Below are 20,643 nucleotides of genomic sequence, written 5' to 3'. Positions count from 1 at the left end.
GCACACGAATGCTAAAACATTTATTATCTAATTCTTTACAGAAAAAGTTTGCTGACCCTGGTTTACAGTATTCCTCAGGTCCGACATGAAAAGGGGGAGTTCAGGCTGAACAAATTGTTTTTTTAAATCTCCCAAGAATTTTCTGTTCTTTGTAGGAAAACTTGGTCTTCTTTCAGGAAATGTACTTTCCTAGGCCGATCCCAAATCGCATTCTGGAATGAGAAGATTCACAATGAAAAACTAAGATGCCTGCACAATATTGAAAAAGGTTGTTTTTATTGTGGGCAAAATTACATACCTGGAGATATTTACTATGTCCTCTGGTAGGCAAGCCTGAGACTGTATGTGATGGGGAAACCAATGACTGCTCTCTGCTGGGCTTTGAATGTAGCCAGAGGCATTTGGATGGGGAGAAGGAGGCAGGCCCTGCTACCTTGTGGAACTGAGGCTAGAGGCAGCCAGGAAGAGACCCTATGATGGGACCCTTGGAAATGTGTCCCTTCTCCATGGCATCTTTTGATCCTTCCTCCTTTCCTACTTCCCCCTCCTTTGATGACACCTCTACACCCAGAGGCTAAACACTCAGCTTCTAGACCCAGACTATATGAGTTTGAATTTCAGCCATTTTACATGCTGGCTTTGTAGCCTTGGGTGGGTTTCACAGGCTCTTTAAATCAGTTCATTGAAGGCCATTCAGAGCATGATCAATGTGCTAGCTTACCAAAAACTGTCTCTTTTAGCTGTTTATACTTTTTTTTTTTTTTGAGACGGAGTTTCACTCTGTCGCTCAGGCTGGAGTGCAGTGGCATGATCTCAGCTCACTGCAACCTCCGCCTCCCAGGTTCAAGCAATTCTCCTGCCTCAGCCTCCCAAATAGCTGGGGCTACGGGCATGCACCACCACGGCTGGCTAATTTTTGTATTTTTAGTATAGACAGGGTTTAACCATGTTGGCCAGGCTGGTCTCAAACTTCTGACCTCAAGCAATCTGCCCACCTCAGCCTCCCAAAGTGCTGGCTGAGATTACAGGCATGAGCCACCACGCCTGACTTTTTTTTTTTTTTTTTTAATTGAGACAGGGTCTTACTCTGTCACCCAGGCTGGAGTGCAGTGGCGCGATCTCCACTTACCGCAGCCTCTGCCTCCTGGCTTCAAGCGATCCTCCCACCTGTCTCACGAGTAGCTGGGAATACAGGCATGCGCCACCACACCGGCTAATTTTTTGTATTTTTGGTGGAGATGGGGTTTTGCCATGTTTCTCAGGCTGGTCTTGAACTCCTGAGTTCATGCAGTCTGCCCACCTTGGCCTCCCAAAGTGCTGGAATTACAGGTGGAAGCCACTGCGCCCAGTCTATTTGTACATTTTATAGTAATTTGTATTAGATAGGTTACAGGGCCTATGGAGGTAGTGAGACCTTGGGAATCCATGTTTCTGTGATTAAACACGTTGTGCGACTTTCTCCTGGCTCTTCTTCTGTCCTCTACTCTCAAGTCCCTTGATCTTGGCTTATCTTAGTTAACCCTTCCTCCTCCCTCAAAGTCTTTGTGACCCTCTCCTCTCTATGACTCTGTGTCCTCCTCTCTCTTCCCCTTGGTATAATATGGCTTTCAGTGAGTTGACCTTTTGTTAACTCGTCAGCTTCCGGTTATATAATCTCTCTGTGCCTCAGTTTCCTTTTGTGTAAAATGGAGATAATTATCACAAAGATTAAATAGCTTAGAACAGTGCCTGTTTAGCTTAGCTATTGTTATCATTATGTCCCAAGTCTTCTAATAGGCTTTGTTAAGTATAGTAGCCGAGGGTGGGTATGCTTGGCATGATATGGAAGTAGGAAAGCACTGTAGCATACCATGATTTGATGGCTAGAGGTGATTTGGGAGCAAGGGTAGATGCATTATCTGGAGTGAAATAACTAGCCAAAGAGGCAAACAACCACCAGAACAGTTATGGGACTTGTCAACATTCCTCAGGAACACTAAGAATACCTGGGGAAGGAAACCAAATAAAGGACCAGGAATCCAGAGTTGCACTGAGTAGGGTCGATCCAGACACCTAGTGTTTGGGTAGTAGGGAGGTTAGAAGATTTGATAATTCTCATGTTGCAGACCATGATAGTTTGTACACAGGAACCAGTCTGTGGAGCACACTTAGAGTAGCACTTAAAAAAACAAAAACAAAACAGGGTCTCATTATGTTGCCCAGGCTGGACCACAGTGGCATGATCACAGTTCATTGCAGCCTCAACCTCCCAGGCTTAATCTATCCTCCTGCCTCAGTCTCTTGAGTAGCTGGGACTACAAGCACACACCACCATGCCAGTTGATTTTTGTATTTTTTCATAGTAACAGGTTTTCACCATGTTGCCCAGGCTGGTCTCAAACTTCTGGGCTGAAGTGATCCACCCTCCTCAGCCTCCCAAAGTGTTGGGGTTACAGGAGTGAGCCACCATGCCCAGCCCCCAAATATATTTTAAATCTCAGTGAACTGACACCATCAACCATCTCAGTCACCCAAACCAGACAACTGGGGGTCATCTTTGACCCCTCCATTTCTATCATTTCCCCTTATCAATCAGAGGTGTTAATTCTTCCTCCTTTAGGCCCTCTATTACATTGGTGGCCCTGCATAAACTGCACTTTTGATGTTCATGCTTTTATATGAGCCACTATAATTCAACAAAATAGAACAGAATTGACATTGTGCCAGTTCTGGGCTTAGGCCTCAAGAAAGCCTAGCAGCTTCTACTTTTGTGCTCTTGGGAACCCTAAGCTGCCATGTAAGAAGACCACATGAAGAAAAACCCAAGACTACATGGAGGAAAACTAAGGAACACAGCTGATAGCTAGAAGTTCCAGACATGACCTAGTGGAACTGGTCCAGCCAGCCCTCAGCTGCTTGAACCATACTAGCTGAGGCACAAAACATGTGAGGAAGCCAGGCCTCCAGACATCATATGAGATGAGTCATCTCTGCTGTGCCCTGCCCATCCTGATCTATAGCAACTTGAGATATAAAATGATTGCTGCTTTAAGCCATTAAATTTTAGGGTGGTTTGTTGCACAGCAGTAAACAACAGTCCTTTAGCAATGCCTTTGAATACACATTTATCAGATCTGGCTCCATTTCTGAAAAAGCCTCTTAACCAGTCCCTGCTTTATTAAAATACCATAGTTCCAGCTACTTGGGAGGCAGAGCTAGGAGAATGGCATGAACCTGGGAGGCAGAGTTTGCAGTGAGCCGAGACTGCGCCACTGCACTCCGTCCAACCTGGGCGACAGAGCAACTGTCTCAAAAAATAAAAAATAAAAATAAAAATAAAAATAAAATACTGTGCCCTTCAGATATCCATGTTGTCAGAGTAATCTGTCTAAACTATTATTTTTCTGGTGTTTAAAATCCTTCAAGTTCTGTCACCTAAACAAAAGCTCCTTAGGATTCTGTGATCTGTTTCTCATTTGTCCTTTCTTCTGTATCCCCCAAGCCTGCCTTTGCTCTCCATGCTCTTAGTCATTTGCAACCTCTTGCAACCACTGAATGTCATGATCTTTCTATACCTCTGTGCCTTTGCACATGCTATCCCTTCTCCCTAAGACATCCTCTCTTAAGCTACAAAGACTTTAAACAAAACACCCCAGGGATCACCCCCTCCAAGCAGCTTTGCTTGAAAACCTGCACCCCTAGGCTGAGTTGGATGCCCTTCCTTTGTGTCTTTATCATGCCAGTTACATCAATCATTTGTGGACATGTCCATCTCCTTCATTATTTAAATAATTTCCATCTTGACCTGTACTCAACTAAGGCTTTGCAATGTCACTCAGTGGCTAAAAACAGGTTTGAAGTCCCAGAGCTGAGAACTACTATTTGGAATGATCACACAGATAAAACTGTGAGAGAGCCTGTCAAATAGTTACAATTTCATTTTGATGATATGTTCATTTTGAAAACAGAGGCACTGATATGAGACTAGGAAAGAAAATGTCATGAAGTTTCAAGTAGTATGTGAAATATAAATACAATAAAACTTTAAGTAGATATCCAACCACACGTTTTATTGGGGTTTTATTGCAATCTACTTTGGGCAGTAAGGGGAAAGTGAGCATGAAAAGAACTCCAATCAGACTTTATTCAACAAAGCAGCTTTTCATGAATGCTTCAGGTCCGTGTATGATCAGCTCAGCTTCCAGTATCAACTTGAGTACCTCATCATGGATATTTATGCTAGAATGACAACAGTAAGGCATTGCAAATTCCAAAGTCATCTAATATTAAACCATATTTTACATAATTTGTAGGACAGTATAATACTCTACAATAAATAACGATTTTAAAAAATGTGTTGCTTAGCCCTTGTTGAACTGAATTCAATTACTAGCTTATTCTAAGTACTCCAGTTAATAAACGTTTGATTGTACTTAAAGAACTCTGACTTCTCCAAAGATAAAAAAATTAGTTATTTGTCTTGACAAAAATTAAGCTTAAAAAGCACATTCACACACTTGTCCTTAAAAGCATGTTTACGTCATATATGAGAGAACTTTTCATGCCTGATGACATGGCTTATATGCAAAAACAGTCATATGCAAAAGACAACTAGAGGGCAATCGTCCCATCCCCACTTCCTCCAAAAAGCCACACTCGGCCTCAGTGTAAAAGTTATATTTTATTGCCATGCTACAAAATGTATGAAGTTGGCACTGATAGGGAGAAATAGAGAACAAAGGGTGGGAAGGGATAGAGGGCAAATTATGTTGTTACATATACAAGGTTTTATTTTAATTAACAGTGGTTACGTTTTGCCAATATTAAAAATGCAAATCAAAATTTAAAATGCTGATCTGAAACAGCATTAAGATACAATTTATGCATAGTACAGTATCACTTATGTCCTTTATTAGAGAAATATGGAATGTTTATAAAAGAAATTAACCATGGGGGTAAAATTCATATTTCATATACAATTTGGCAATGGTAGTCCCACTGTTAGACAATTTTTTATAAAAGAAAAAATTAAAAATCTAATAAGCTACCTTTATACAAAGTTGCTATATTTATGCCTTTACGTAGGAAAAAAACATTTATAATGCAAATGAGGACATACAATAATCTTACAATATTATACAATGTAATGAAAATAAAACATAACACAAAGTTTGTCCTTTATAAAATGTATATTTTGCATTACTAATGCAAATGTGGCACACTGGTGACTACTGTACTATTAATACCAGTCTGTTTCCATGCTATAATTGTCCAATTGCCATAGAACTGCAATTATAATGATGCTACAAAAGAACTGTGTTATACCCCAAAAAAATGAGGAAGTAGGGATGGGGAACAGGGATGTAAAGAACAGGAAAGATAGATAGGGGGCTGGTTTGGGCAGAGTATACTGTGGTATGTCATATAATATTTGTTAATTTTTCAAGCCAAAAACATTTTCTTTACATTCTGTAATTTCGTACCAATGCCTTTATTCAAATTTGGCAAACATCAAGGAAAAGGTAATTAGTACCATATACCTCACACATCAGAAATATGAATGAGATGCCAATACATCAGTTACTTGTGAATGATGTCTCTGATGGTATGTCTACTTCAAGAATATATGTATTTATACACACACACTACACATTGCACAAAACATTTGGGCATTATAGGTTAGGAATAGCACAGGGGGAATTGGGAAGTACTTTTTCATCTGTTAAAACCTTTACCTTGAGGCAAAAATATGGTGGCACATTGTTGGGAAATTATGAAAACATAAGGCCCCTGTCCCATTTTTAATAGAACATTATTGAGGTACATTTTTATATGCTGTGCCACAGTTTTGGGGAGGGGAAGGAGATTAACAAACACTAGCTTGACTTGTTCTATTTATAACATTGAACGGTGGAGAGGGTCAACATTAGTATCTATAAAAACAAAGATTGCTTGGCAAATTTTCCTAAGTCCCAGATGTGATGTATTCTGGATATACTGGGAAGTGAAAAGCTTTTTGCTGAATCTTCAAGAGTAAAGTGCATATCTCATCACTCCACAGCAGCAGTAAATAAAAGGAACTATTTGCCAGTCTTCCTGGAGGGAGGGAAGGCACCATATTTTCATTTTTAAAATAAGATGAAACTGGGAAATAAAACACATTAAGAAAAAACACAAGTAATACCAATATCAGTTTCCAACCCTGGCATGGGATAGATGCTGTTATGATTTATATGGATAAAACAGTATTCTATTTGGAGGGAAAACATTAACAATGATTATATTTCCAAAACCAAAAAGAAGGATCACATGGTCTACCAACAGAATTATCTAAAATTAGATCTGCCTCAGAAAATCTGAGATATATGGCCATAATTATATGCTAATAAAATATTAATATTTCATTCTAAAATGCACCCAGTAATAGGTACATCCTTCCAGGACACAGCTTAATGCCCATTACTAAACTACTGCAAAGGACAAGTAGTATTCTAAATTACCTTTTATTAAATAGGAACACAAGTGATTTCTAGAAGACATCTAGAAATTAACACCAGTTGTATTATATCTTCCTAATACTCTTATAGTACCTAAAATCAAATTCTTAGCAAATTGGTCCCATTTTCATTTTTAAAGCACACAGTATTTAAAGCATAAACTGTAATGATTATATTGGAGTTATCTAAAAAAATAAAAACTAATTAGAATCCGGAGGAAACAATGAAAAGGATGACGGAAAGAATAAAGTATCCAACCTCCAAAATGAATAAATAGATCAGCCCTTTCATTTGGAGATTAATGTTCTGCCTTGACTGGTTGTTTCAGAAAAAACTATGTGCATTGGTTCCATCATAATTCTTATTCCACATTACAAAAACTATTACATAAATTTGGCACAATTAGCAATTTACTCAGAAGAAAGGATAGTGGAACAATGTATTAAAAATGGAACCTGCATCACGGAAACTGCACACCTATACCACTGCTCTCTTTTAAGGGAACAGTGAACACTTTAATAAGCACCAAGTTCACAAGGGAACAAAAGGGGGAAAAGAAAATTCTGCTATGCACATAGAATGATAAAATACACTGATATTGATTTATAATAAAGACACTAAAATGGCACTGAAAACGATAAAGACACCTTTAATAATTTATTTTCTTTATAATGATCCCACTCTATTGTTCTCCTAATCCATCACTGTCCTATGATTCGGTTATTTACTGAATAGGTTGGATGCTAATATGACTAAAACTTTTTCATGCTAAATTAACCTTAGTTATATCTGGTAGATCCAGATCATAATCTCAAACTTCCTCATATTTAGAGGAAATAGTAAAATATTTTGCAAGGTTACCTAACCTTTTTCCACTCTACCTTCTCTCATATTCTCTAGTGTTTAGGAAATTGGAACATCTTTGATTTTCCAAGAGTTTGACATATGGAGACTCTTCAGTTTATATAAATTTTAATTCATTTTAATGCTAAATTATGATACAATCTCATTGCTACAAGACTTCCACTGTACCTGCTATGCTGGCAACAATATTAATATTTCATGGAAATCAAAGGATAATCAAAGATCCCGCTACAAGTAAAAGGACAGCAGAGCTGAGGAACACTAGAGTGGGCAGAGTACAACTGCAGCGTGTAGCTGGGGGAATTACTGCTAAAGTGCTGGGGAAGAGTGCCCACAGAGAAAACACGGTACACCTTGAGGGAACTTTGCATGTTAAAAGTATCTTCCTTTTTTTCTCAGTTGCTAAAGAGATCACCTATGGACACAAGTAAATTTAGAATTGAGAGAATTTTTTATCAACTTGAAAAGTAAACAGCATATAAATAAATACTGGACAAGGGCAACCCTGTTATAGAATAACAGTAAGTTCCAAATGAACCTTCAAAACCATAATTTGACAAAAATGCAAACTAAACAACAATGAACACATAATCCAATTTCAAAACTATATACAAACTCAAACATTTTAAATTGAAAAGGACATAAAGCAACAAAATAACACATCCCAAACACCAAAGAAAAAACTGAAGATAAATGGAAACCTAATGGCACAAATGCCTCCAGAAAACAATGTTTTGTCAATAATCTATAGGAGAAAAACTTTCAAGAGATTGTGGTTCAGATTTTCAAATGTTTTTGGGTAAAGTGACCTGAGACTGATTCTTGAGCCTATTATAATTCTGAGTAAGATATGTGGACATGCCCTTCAAATGACATCATGAGATGAGTAAATAGAAAATCTTGTCTCCTTCTTGCCTTTCAGTGCACCAACAGCAAACCATACTCATGGACACAGGCTGCTTTCTAGTAACACTGAAGACAAAGGAGCTGACTGGTGTAAGAGGAGGTGTGGTACTTGTTTCCTTTACATATGTTTTGGCTCAAGTAAAAAAGCCTTTAATTAATGAAATAAAGGATTCCTCATGTTACATGCTGGAGGCCACATACTGTGAACACTGAATCTACGAGCATTACTTTCAAAGCCTATAGTTATCTGTTAGCAATGCACATTGTCAAGAGGCTTTATAAAAAGTTTTAAAAGCCAACTATGACTTAGACATGAAAGATATGCGTTAAGTCCAGAATATTGATAAAAATCAACCAGCATGTCATTCACTTCAACTCTCATTTTAAATAGGCACTGTGAAAACAGGAATGCTGCTGTACAACGAGTAGTATATAATGAAATTAGTGTTCTTTAAGGAGTACCTGCTCTACATTAATTCCCTTTAGTTAAAGATGCACATGAAATACTCAGAAAAAAATTTTATCAGTCTATAAAAGGAGTTAGTATTTAGAAATGAAAATGAAGTACTTGCATCTTCATTTTTAAAAACTTCACAAAGGTGCAAACAACATAATGCTTTCCAGGCTCACATGGGCAGATCAGTACTATTGTGTCTAGTTTTCCTAGATGTACCATCATCTCGTGGCAGTGCTTTCTGCAAATTTGACATAGCAGCAGTTCTCTCGATGTCTATCACGGCATACAGCTCTGTGCGCCTGGTAGGGGTTTGTGGAAGGGGAGTCGTAGGCGTTTTTGGAGTCTGAGGGTTGTCAGAGTCACTGCCACCTTCCAAGTCAACCTGTATGTAATTAAGCTGCCTGTGTTCTAAACTTGGGCGTCTGATATCAAAGTTAAAGACTGTAGGTGTACAGTCCCGACGCCTTGAATATTCTATTTTGTGAGCACTTGCCGGCACTGTTACATTCTCTGTATTTACATAGTTATGCATTGGATCTAGATTATTATGGTAGCCATTTAGAGATGGGGTCTTTGGTCCTAAATTGTCATCTTCATCCCTACTTAGCTTGCGGGCTTCCCAAACAGGAGGCAAAGATGGTAGATTTTCATAGTTTAATAATGCAGTTCTTCTCTGAGCTGAGTTGTTGATATTCTGGGTATCTGAGGTACTGGTGGATGTCAGACGACCTCTCCTGACCCCTGAGGCACTAGGGATAGATAGCCCATTTATATTTTCATACACCAGTTTGTTAACAGAGGGTGCATCTCTTCGTTCATCACTGTCATAGCCAGTGTCCCATTCTGTGTTATTTGCTCCACTTCCACTAACTTGATCTCTTCCAAGTTGCTCCAATTTCTCTTTTTCCATTAATTGCTTTTGAACAGGCGTTGGCCCTAAAACAAATTTGACTCCTTCAGGTTCAAGAAGAATCTGAGGATCCCTGTCCTCAATACTACTTGGTTCTTCTTTTGGTGTGTTGCTTTCAGCGTTAGAAACCCTCGCCTCCAATGGAACATGCACACTTGTGCGGTTTTTCCGCTCTTCTTGCACACCTGTAGTGTTGACATAGGTATGTACCTAAAACAAAACAGAAAGTGAATTAATTTACTTAAAAAAACAAAACTGAAAAAAAGCCTGACCACATCAGTTAATTTTATTAACTTTCTCTCCAAATGTACTCTTACTTCAAAACTTTTGCAACTATTTTTTTATTAATAAAAAGGTGGAAAGAGAGAATAAATGTAGAAATGTCTTCCTAATTTGATAAAAGAGTAATGACTTTAAAATAACATGCAGGCTGGGTGCAATGGCCCACGCCTGTAATCCCAGCACTCTGGGACACTGAAGCGGGTGGATCACTTGAGGTTAGGAGTTCGAGACCAGCCTGGCCAACGTGGTGAAACCCCGTCCCTACTAAAAATACAAAAATTAGCTGGGCATGGTGGTGAGCGCCTGTAATCCCAGCTACTCTGGAGGCCGAGGCACGCAAATCACTTGAACCCGGGAGGCAGAGGTTGCAGTGAGCCGAGATTGCACCACTACATATCAGTCTGGGCAACAGAGTGAGGCTCCATCTCAAAAGATAAAGTAACATGCAACATTATATTTGATTGTTAAACATGATAATTATGCAAAAAATAAAAATCAGGAACAAAATAGGGATTATCATTTTGCTGCTGTTGTAGAGGTTCTCAAAGCATTAAAATATGATCCAGAAATAAATAACAACTTTGAAAAGAGATAAATTTATCCTTATTTACTGATGATCTGACTATATAAGATAAACTCTACTAGATTTAATAAGAGTTCTGTAAAATGCATAGATATAAAATAAATGCCACCTAGTAAGAAATTATCACTATTTAGAAAAGCTTAATGGTATTTTGGGGAGATAATATAAAAATATTTAGAAGGGCCGGGCGCAGTGGCTCACGCCTGTAATCTCAACACTTTGGGAGGCTGGAGCAGGTGGATCACTTGAGGTCAAGAGTTCAAAACTAGCCTGGCCAACACAGTGAAACCCTGTCTCTACTAAAAATACGAAACAATTAGCCGGTGTGGTGGCCTGCGCCTGTAATCCCAGCTACCTGGGAGGCTGAGGCAGAAGAACTGCTTGAACCCGGGAGGTGGAGGTTGCAGTGAGCTGAGATCACGCCACTGTACTCCAGCTTGCGCGACACAGAAAGACTCACGTAATTACAGTAAATAAGAACTCATTATGTACAGAACACAAAGAAACTGATTTTAAAAACACTAAAAACTTTTTAATATGACATATGGTTTACAAAACATAAGTATAACTAATTAATACAGAGGTTCCAACCAGATACTTCATTCCACACATGAAAACTAGAATAGTCGGGAACACTAAATAACTCCGTAACATTAACAGCAAAATCTACCTTCCTACTAGTAGTTCACTGACTGCAACGGCTAAAATATGAAAAGCAGCATAAACTCTTAATCCATTGGACGTTCTTATAATGGGAACTGACCATTAGTTATGCCTTTCTTAATCTATAGATGTACCTCTTCTGTGAACCCACAAGCTACTGTAATGCTAAGTTCCCCTGAATGCCTGCATATATTTGAGCATAAGCCAGCAAATATATGCTATTTCCTCTGATTGTTCACTACAAAAGTAATTTACAAACAGATAAACTTCAAGCTGAATAAAATCGTCTAGTTTTAGCACAGTGGTACCCTGACTCTGAACAATCATTATTGCTGTTACACCGGAGCATATGCTTACTTGTTCCTCAGCCACAAGCAAAGGATGTGTAGATTCTTCCCCTACTGAAGGCAGGCGAGCACTTCCCACAGAAGGATGTCTGCTTGAAGGATGGGATGAAGCATCTCCAAATGAGGGATATCGGGGATATCCATTAGGTAAGTTCTGAGCAGCAAATCCTGGAGCTGAGTTTTTTTTTAATTGGTTTAAGGAAAAGGGGGGTGGGGGCAGAGAGAATAAAAATGATTAAGAATCGAATCTGTACTGAGAGGATTATAAGAGGTCTTTCTGCCAAGACAGCAGAAATCAGAGCACAAATAGTATTACTCCCACTCCATATTTTAGATAATATGAAATACTAAATGTTTTCATTTTTAAAATATTTGAAGTACATAGAACTACAGCTTTTTTTTTTTTTTTTGAGATGGAGTCTTGCTCTGTCGCCCAGGCTGGAGTGTAGTGGCGCGATCTCTGCTCACTGCAGGCTCCACCTCCCGGGTTCATGCCATTCTCCTGCCTCAGCCTCCCGAGTAGCTGGGACTACAGGCATCCGTCACCACGCCCGGCTAATTTTTTTGTATTTTTTTAGTAAAGACGGGGTTTCACCGTGTTAGCCAGGATGCTCTCGATCTCCTGACCTCATGATCTGCCCACCTCAGCCTCCCAAAGTGCTGGGATTACAGGCATGAACAACCGTGCCCGGCCTACAGCTGTTTTTAAAAACTGACAACTATTATACTTCTGTTATCCAACGGTGATTTATAGTGTGTTATTGACTAAATATCCATAATCTGTATCTTACAACTAAATGTCTGTTATTCAAAATGTGAGAGGGAAAATGGGTACCTACTTGTAGGTGTTCGAGGTGTTCTAGGGACTTCCAATTCTGTCTGATGATTATTCCTTTCTACAACTGGCTCTTCCACCACATTTATACTATTATTTTGCATAATCTCTTGCAACATGTTAAATAATTCTTCTGCACGGGCACACTTAAAGGCAAAGATTCCTACAAATATAAACCAAAAGGGAAAAATAGTTAACATACCTTTGGAAAAACTATGGGAACACTTGACAAAGAGCAGAATTGTAAAGTAAGCATTCTATGCGCCAAGAGTAAGAAATCCCTTTAAAATAAATATCTGATAAATTAATGATTATTCCCTGTTTCAAAACAAGCCCCCGCCAAAAGTTCACAGAATAATTTTCATTCATCTAAGGGAGATGGCCCAAAACAAAGCTGATGAAATCAAGACCTGCACACTTAAGGCTCGTCTGTTTCTAAACAGCAGGGGGAGCCCAACTCACTACTCCAAGGTGATCATCTGCCATGTAACAGGCCCCTTGGAAAGTCCCTAGGTGTTTTCCAATTGCTATCTTGTTTAATTATTACAATAATTATAAGATAGGTATTACCATTTCCCTGTTATAGAGAAGAAATTTAACATTCAACAGAAGTCCTGTAACTTGTCAAGGCCATTCAAGTAATAGGTAGTAAAAAAATCAATGATAAAGACATTTAGTCAATTTAGCAGGCCCAATCATTTACTGAAAAATCTTAAAGGTAACACGAGCCAAAACTTCTCACATAGACAATGTGCTTAATAAACACTTGATAAATGAATACATAGTATACTATATCTTTTCTTAACAATCTGCTTATTTTGGGATTTTCATAAGAAAAATATTAATCTTTATATACAGAATAGCTGAAAGAATAATATTTCAAATATAATAATTGGAAAAAAAAAACAAAGATTCTACCTTGTCCAGTTTGACACCTTCGACCACTTTCAAAAGAAAAGAGATTCGAGTCATAGCCATAGCGTCGCAGGCAGAGGTAGTGCCATTTTACTGAGTCACGTTTGCGGGTGTATAAAATCAGTTCTGTGTCTGTAAGTTCCATTATGCCAGAACCTAACTCATTCCCATCATCATCCACATTAATGACCTAAAAAAAAAAAAAAAAGGTGACAGTCGTGCAAATATTTCACCAATTCGTCAGGAAAACGCATTGTTGCTAGTTAGTTATTTGTAATTTGTTAGTTCATTCATCAACCAATGTGTGTGTCAGGCATGGACTATGTAGCTGTGTAACACCCAGTTCAGATCTGTAAGAAATTTACATTTCCACTGGGGAAACAAAACATACAAACACAAAACAGTGTATGATTAATTGACAAATGAATGCAACAGCAGCTGCAGAAGGCAGGAAATGTGGCCTAAGGTTGTTGAGACACCTTCATGTAAGAGGAGGAGGGCCTTTAGCTGGACCACTAGTATAAATAAATTGACACAGAAAATAAAATCAAGGGGGAAATCTAGTGGGTCAGGAGATAAAGGGGACATCATAAAAACACAATGTTAAAGCAGAACAAAAAAGTACCTTTCAAAGAGACCAAAATAGATTGGCACAGAGTTCATATAAGGAAAGGTTTAGTACTGCTGAGCTTCAGAAAACGTCCAAAGACTAGAGCAGTAGATAACATTTAGGGAGAAGTTACTATTCCCCGGGAGTGGGAGAAGAGCTTTATATGTATTTTTCTCATTTAACCCTCATAACAATCCTAGACTACATTGTACAAAAATGGAACTAAGACTCAGTAATAATGTAACCTGCCCAAGGTCACAAAGCTTATAAAGTAACAGACTTATACTAGGTTTGTGTGATGAAGGCTACTCTTTATAACAGATCGAGGTCAGACTATCAGACACAAAACAGCTATAGGAGCATTTAGCCTATAGATAAAATAACACCACAGAAGTTTTAGCAAACAGGTTAGCAAATGATGAAAGAAGATTAATTTGATGGTGACTACAGGATGAATCAGAGGGTGACTTGAGGTAGAGTCCAGTTAAGAAATCCCACAGGCATGCATTAAAATAATAACTGAAAGATAGTGATGAGATTGAAAAGGCACCCTGTAAAATGGCATTTTAAAAACAGTGTTACCACAACAGTGTGGCTAATTAGATACAGAGGACCAAAGGAAAACTAAAAAAAAAATTCCATACTGTAAGAAAATGTTGTCATTGTTTATTAAATCAAGAAAGACAGGGTGGAAAGAAAGGGAAATAGAAGGGTTTGGCGATGAAAGCCAGGAATAAGATTTTTTTTTTTTTTCTTGAGACAGAGTCTCGCTCTGTCGCCCGGGCTGCAGTGCAGTGGCATGATCTCGGCTCACTGCAAGCTCTGCCTCCCGGGTTCACGCCTTTCTCGTCCCTCAGCCTCCCGAGTAGCTGGGACTACAGGCGCCCGCCACTAGGCCTGGCTAATTTTTTTTGTATTTTTAGTAGAGACGGGTTTTCACCATGTTGGCCAGGATGGTCTCAATCTCCTGACCTCGTGATCCGCCTGTCTCGGCCTCCCAAAGTGCTGGGATTATAGGCGTGAGTCACCGCACCCAGCCTAAGATATGTTAAGTGAAATAAAGAACACCCAACTAGGCAGTAAGATATATAACTCAACCAGTTTTACTGACCTTAAACTTGTTCCGATGGTTATCTGGGACAGTGTCTTTATCTGGACAGCTACAACAGCTACCCATGGCTTCTTCAGAAGACCATGTGTGCACTACATGAAAAATGATTTGGAAAATGTATTAGATGAAGGATACAACAACTGTAAACAGAAAAAGACTTTAGAAATAATCTAACACAAACATTCTGATGCAGAAAATTAAGTCCAACAAGGTATATGGCTGCAGCTAGATTTTATACAGCTAGCTAGTTGATTTTACTCAGTAATAATGAGAATAAATTTTGTGAGGCATTAATACTGTCACACAAATCTCAAATTTCTAGTTAAATTTGCAAAGGTCACCTATTCTAAAATCATCTAAAAAACAAACCAACTTAAGGTCTCATATATATTATTTAAATAATTAACTTGTGTTCAAGAGTTAATGAAATTAACCCTTTGTGGCTTATCAGGAATTTCACATCCTTCTTTAAAGAGGGAGAGAGAAACAGAGAGACAGAGACAGAGACAGACAGGCAGGCAGGCAGACATTATGTTGCCCAAGGCTGGGCTCAAACTCCTGGGCTCAAGTGATCCTCCCACCTCAGCCTCCTGAGTAGCTGGGACTACAGGAGTGCCAGGCCTGGCTTGTTCTTCTTTAAATAAAAAATCACCGAAAGGATGGTAAACTTCTGGCTTGGCAGGTATTTTGACTGTTGTTACTCATTGTAGTATCTTTTATGTCTCCACAAGACAAGAGTTCATTGGTAATTAAAACAAAATCAAATTTCGAATAGTTCATTGGTAAGGGGGAAAGACAACTTAAAATTAAGCAGTAAAGTAACACACAGAATACTGGCAAAACTGATACAGCATGTCTATTTAATACTCCTTTCCCATAGAAGGAGAGAGAAGTCGTTATACACCTGACATTGAGTGTTTAAGAACACTCCAACTAAGCAGATAAAGAAAATGCCAAAGCATCACTTACAAGTAAGGGAAATAATCAGATAGAATATGACAATATATGAAAAAAGGAGGAGGGAAGGAAGCACAGAAGCTACAAAACATTACAAACATAAATTTGATTGAAGCTTGTTGAAAATTATTCAGTGGCTCTCTACTATCTTCAGTTTAACAGTATAAACTCTTCAGTATGACAGATCCGATCAGATGCAATGTGATCCCTGTCTACAGATCTAGTCTAGACTCTCCCTGCTCTGTTTCAAGCCCTATTCTTAGTCCCGTCAGAATAAACAAGGTGTGGTTTCCCCACAGCATCTTGGTCTCTCACATCCTTCCAAGCTGCTCCCTTTCTGCTTCTTTCCTTTCTCAAGATTCAACTCAAAGTGCAGTTCCTCTAGGATGCTTTCCCTGACTCCAAGCAACTAGGCAAGTTATACTTACTATGTATGACCGTCATGCATATGCTACCCCAAAGCACCCTGGGATTCCTAGTATCATAGCATCTATCCCACTTTGTACTGAGTAGAAATTGTGGCTAGTGTCTGTTTATCTGTCTTCTTTCCTCCATTGTGAGCCTCTTGCCAGCAGGGATGAACCTTACTCATTTTTACATTCCTAGTACCTAACACAATACCTAGCATATAGTAGGTGCTATAGGACCTTTGTGATTTAAATGGACTGTATTAAACAAATGTGAAGGATCCCTAGCAGGTTTAAGTATTAAAAAGATGAAAAAGTGTACTAGTGTATAAACCAAAAGTGTATATGATAACATATAATAGTAAAGTTAATTAAGACTCATGATATTTGGTATTTTTGCTTTAACTAATATGCCAGCTAGGTATCACAGTACAAGGACACGTAAGTCACCATCTTTGTCTTCGAAGAGCTGTGAGTGTCATGGGGGTGGTGGGGTGGGGGAGGGAGAGACAGGTAAATAGAGAATGCACTGCGATAAACCTTGTATTAGGATATGAGCAGAGTACTGTGGGCACAGGAAAGGGAGCAACTAACTTTCTGGGTTAGGCAGGGAAGGAAGCACTATTTGAGCTGGGATTTAAAAGGAGAGTAGAAACAATGTGCTAAGCAAAGTAAAGAGAAATAAGCACCTGAGACAGACAAAAGTCATGAAATGTCATACCACATTCAGGAGAAAGTGAGGTGTTCAGTAAGACTGGACTACAGGGTAGACTGGAAGACAAATGGGACCCAACCATGAAGCAGCCTGAATAAGTTAGGGACATGTTCCCTAGATTTGAGACTTGATCTTTCAATGAACTTGAAGCTAGCCTGCCTCTAGCGTTCCCACAATAGAATGGCATAAACTCTATCATTGCCTTTATCACACTCTGTTGCAATGTTTATCTTTCTGCACCATCCACTTTGCTGGGATCTCTTTAAAGATAGGAAATCTTGCCTTGCTCATTTTCCAGGGCACTAAGCATACCAACTGACATGGCACATATTTTTTTTTGAGATGGAGTTTTGCTCTTGTTGCCCCGGCTGGAGTGCTATGGTGTGATCTTGGCTCACTGCCATCTCCGCCCCCCGGGGTTCAAGAGATTCTCCTGCCTCAGACATGGCACATATTCTATAAACATTTAATTTTTTTAAAAAAGTAAATGTTTAATATTAATAAATTATAGGATGAGTAATATAAAAATTTTTAAGGGATAATTGATACAGACATTTTTTAAAAGTCTTCTTGAAATTACATATTCATTCTCCCCAACCTCCTTGTGAAATATAAAGAGCTAAAAGATTACTACAGTACGGCTTTTGCCTCAAAAGATGATCCTCCAAAGGAATGTTTTTCAACTTTTTTTTTCTCACAAGGAGCAGGAAAATCATCCTTCCATTTGGCATCTTCATAAGCTACCTGTTAAGGTAGAACCTCTCATGCTGGCAGGGATATACAGTCATGAGCCACATAACAATTTTTGGTCAGCAACAGACTACATGTATGACAGTGGTTCCCTAAGATTACAAGGAAGCTGAAAAATTCCTCTCACCTACTGACACTATAGCTATCACAGCATCACAGTGCAACACATTATTCATGTGTTTGAGATAATGCTGGTATTAAAAAAAACCTACTGCACTACCAGTGTATAAAAGTATAGCACATTCAGTTATGTACAGTACGTAACACTTGATAATGATAAATGACTATGTAATTGGTTTATTTATTTACTATACTATATATCTATTATTTCAGAGTATACTCCTTCTACTTATTAAAAAAAAATTAACTGTAAAACAGCCTCAGGCAAGTCCTTCAGGAGGTATTCCAGAAGAAGGTGCAGTTTTCCTAGGAGATGACAGCTCCACGTTATTGCCCCTGAAGACTTTCCAGTGGGACAAGATGTAGAAGCAGAAGACAGTGATATGGATGATTCTGACCCTGTATAGGCTCATGCTAATGTGTGTATTTGTGTCTTTGCCTTAGTTTTTCACAGAAGTTTTAAAGGTTAAAAAAATTAAAAATTTTAAAACAGAAAAAAGGATAAAAAGAAAAAATACTTTTGTACAGCTGTAGAACGTATGTGTTTTAAGCTAAGTATTATTACAAGAGAGTCAAAAAGTTTCAAAAAATTAAAAAGTTTATAAAGTAAAAGTTATAGTAAGCTAATTTATTATTGAAGAAAAAAAATTTTAAACAGTGTAGCCTAAGTGTACAGTTTTATAAAGTCTACAGTAGTGTATAATAACATTCTAGGCCTTCACATTCACTTACCACCCACTAACCAACTCACCCAAGAGCAACTTCCAGTCCTGTAACCTCCATTCATGGCAAGTGCCTCGTACAGGTGTACCATTTTTTCTCTTTCATAGTTTTCTTACTGTACCTTCTCTATGTTTAGAAATGCAGATACTTACCATTGTGCTACAACTGCCTATAGTATTCAGTACAGTAATGTTGCTCAGATTTGTAGAGTAGGAGCTACAGACTATACCATATATCCTAGGTGCATAGTAGGCTATACCATCTAGGTTTGTGTAAGTACACTCTATGACATTTGTGCAGTGACAAAAGTGTCTAATGACACATTTCTCAGAATGTACCTCCACCAGTATGTGATACATGATTTATATGAGTGGTAGTGCAACCTACCTGGGGACTGTATCCACACTGAATGCTTGAGTTCAATACAACAATTAATGAAATCTCTAATATGTGATACGAAAGCCTTGTAGGTCATGCCAAAGAGAAAGGAATTTATCCTACACATGATGGAAAACCACTGATGTATTTTAAGTAGAAAAGTGAGATGGTCAGAAGTGCATTTTAAATACAACCATATGTACGATAAATTTAAGTAGGTGTTTAGATCAGAGGAAAGGAAATCAGTTTGGGATTATTAAAAAATGAAATATGATAAAAACCTAAAACAAGAGCAGCAATGGTAGGAATGAAGAAGAAAATAATAAATTTAAGGAACATTTAAGAGGAAAAGTCAGTAGCACCAATAACTGACTTGATATAATGGAAAAAAGAAGCAGCTTCCAGCATGGCAGACGAAGGGTGCTGAGGTTCTATTACCTGAGATACAAAAAACTATAGTCTTCAAGAGGAAGTGATAACGATTTGTTCAGATATGTTCAACTGAGAGCCCAGGGAACGGCCAAGTGCAATAGTTAAGTACATGAGTATGTGTTTGAGGGAGAAGGTAAAACATTAGAACAAATGTAGTATTTTAACTCTTGAACACTAGCGCAAGGATAGTATGAAGACTGGTCTATGGTTGAAATTCTGGGGAAATACAAATGTGTTTAAATACAGGAGTAGAGAGAAGCCAGTGAAGGGGAAAAAAAAAAAAGATCAGAATAGTACAAACTAAGTAAGCATCAAGCAGGAGAGCACCATCCATGGCAGAGACAGATGCCAAACTGCAATGAGCAAGTGGAAGATAAAGAGGTAGCTCCTAGAGGATAGAAATTGGTCTTTCAAGAACTGGTTGAGAAAATAAAGAATAGAGAAGGCTAGGGTGTGAATATATTCAAAAGAGGATATATTACTTGAGTTATGTATTTTAAGATGACACAGATTTATGCAGGCTTATAATCAGTAGGTCAAGAAAGTTTAAAAACATAGTAAAAACAATGAAAAGAGAAGGGCTAATTGATGGATCAAAACAGAGGGGGATACTACAGATGAGTTCCAGGGCCCAGATTGAGAGGTTTACCCAGAGAAGGAGGAATACTTCATTCTCTGAGGAGAGAGGAAAGACATAAGGGTGGGTGGAATATAAAAAAGAGACTGAAGTAGATAACATTTATCACCCTACATTTCTTCTATAAAAGAGAAGGCAAGGCTTGCAGAATGAGGGACTTGAGAATGGCAGGATTAGTCACCGAGGAGCTACCCAAGAAAAGAGAGCAGGATTATTAAGTAGGCTGAGATGAGAGCTCAGCAGAGGCTGCAGAGGCAAGATTATGCTGTTTTGCTAGCTGTGCTCAGCAGTCCACAGGATAGACAGTTCAACTGACCCAGGGTCAGAGGGTAAGAGGGCGAGGTTACTAAAGGATGTTGGCAATACTACAGGGGTTTGAAGTGACAGATCATCACATCCAGTCAGGAAAGAAGTAAAGAAAGAAGAGAGCCAACAAAATAGAAAATGGGGCAAAGACTCAAAACAAAACAAAAAAACAGGTGGCCTCAGTAAGGCTAAAGAATAGGCTTAGCGTGAGTGAGGGATAGACACAGCTGGAACACAGGCAGTTGTGGCCAATCTTCCA

At 38.5% G+C, this 20,643-nt stretch overlaps 1 protein-coding gene across 7 annotated transcripts in view; it reads right to left on the bottom strand.

Annotated features, from left to right (window-relative positions):
* Nucleotides 1-4,028: 4,028 nt before the first annotated feature.
* The window catches only part of FRS2 (fibroblast growth factor receptor substrate 2), a 110,093-nt gene continuing 93,478 nt past the window's right edge, over nt 4,029-20,643 (bottom strand). For all 7 annotated transcript variants that reach the window (XM_015152239.3, XM_077954709.1, XM_077954707.1 and 4 more), the window contains 5 exons: nt 14,960-15,051; nt 13,242-13,428; nt 12,328-12,486; nt 11,499-11,662; nt 4,029-9,823 (listed from right to left, as the gene is read on the bottom strand). In XM_015152239.3, the coding sequence (XP_015007725.1) occupies nt 8,873-9,823; nt 11,499-11,662; nt 12,328-12,486; nt 13,242-13,428; nt 14,960-15,025 (1,527 nt within the window). In that variant the 5' untranslated portion in view covers nt 15,026-15,051 and the 3' untranslated portion in view covers nt 4,029-8,872. The remainder of the gene's footprint in view (nt 9,824-11,498; nt 11,663-12,327; nt 12,487-13,241; nt 13,429-14,959; nt 15,052-20,643) is intronic.

Source organism: Macaca mulatta, chromosome 11 (genome assembly GCF_049350105.2).
Source record: "Macaca mulatta isolate MMU2019108-1 chromosome 11, T2T-MMU8v2.0, whole genome shotgun sequence".
Lineage (NCBI taxonomy): Eukaryota > Metazoa > Chordata > Mammalia > Primates > Cercopithecidae > Macaca > Macaca mulatta.
Note: the sequence above shows the minus strand (reverse complement) of the source record. Positions and strands in the feature narration are given on the sequence as shown.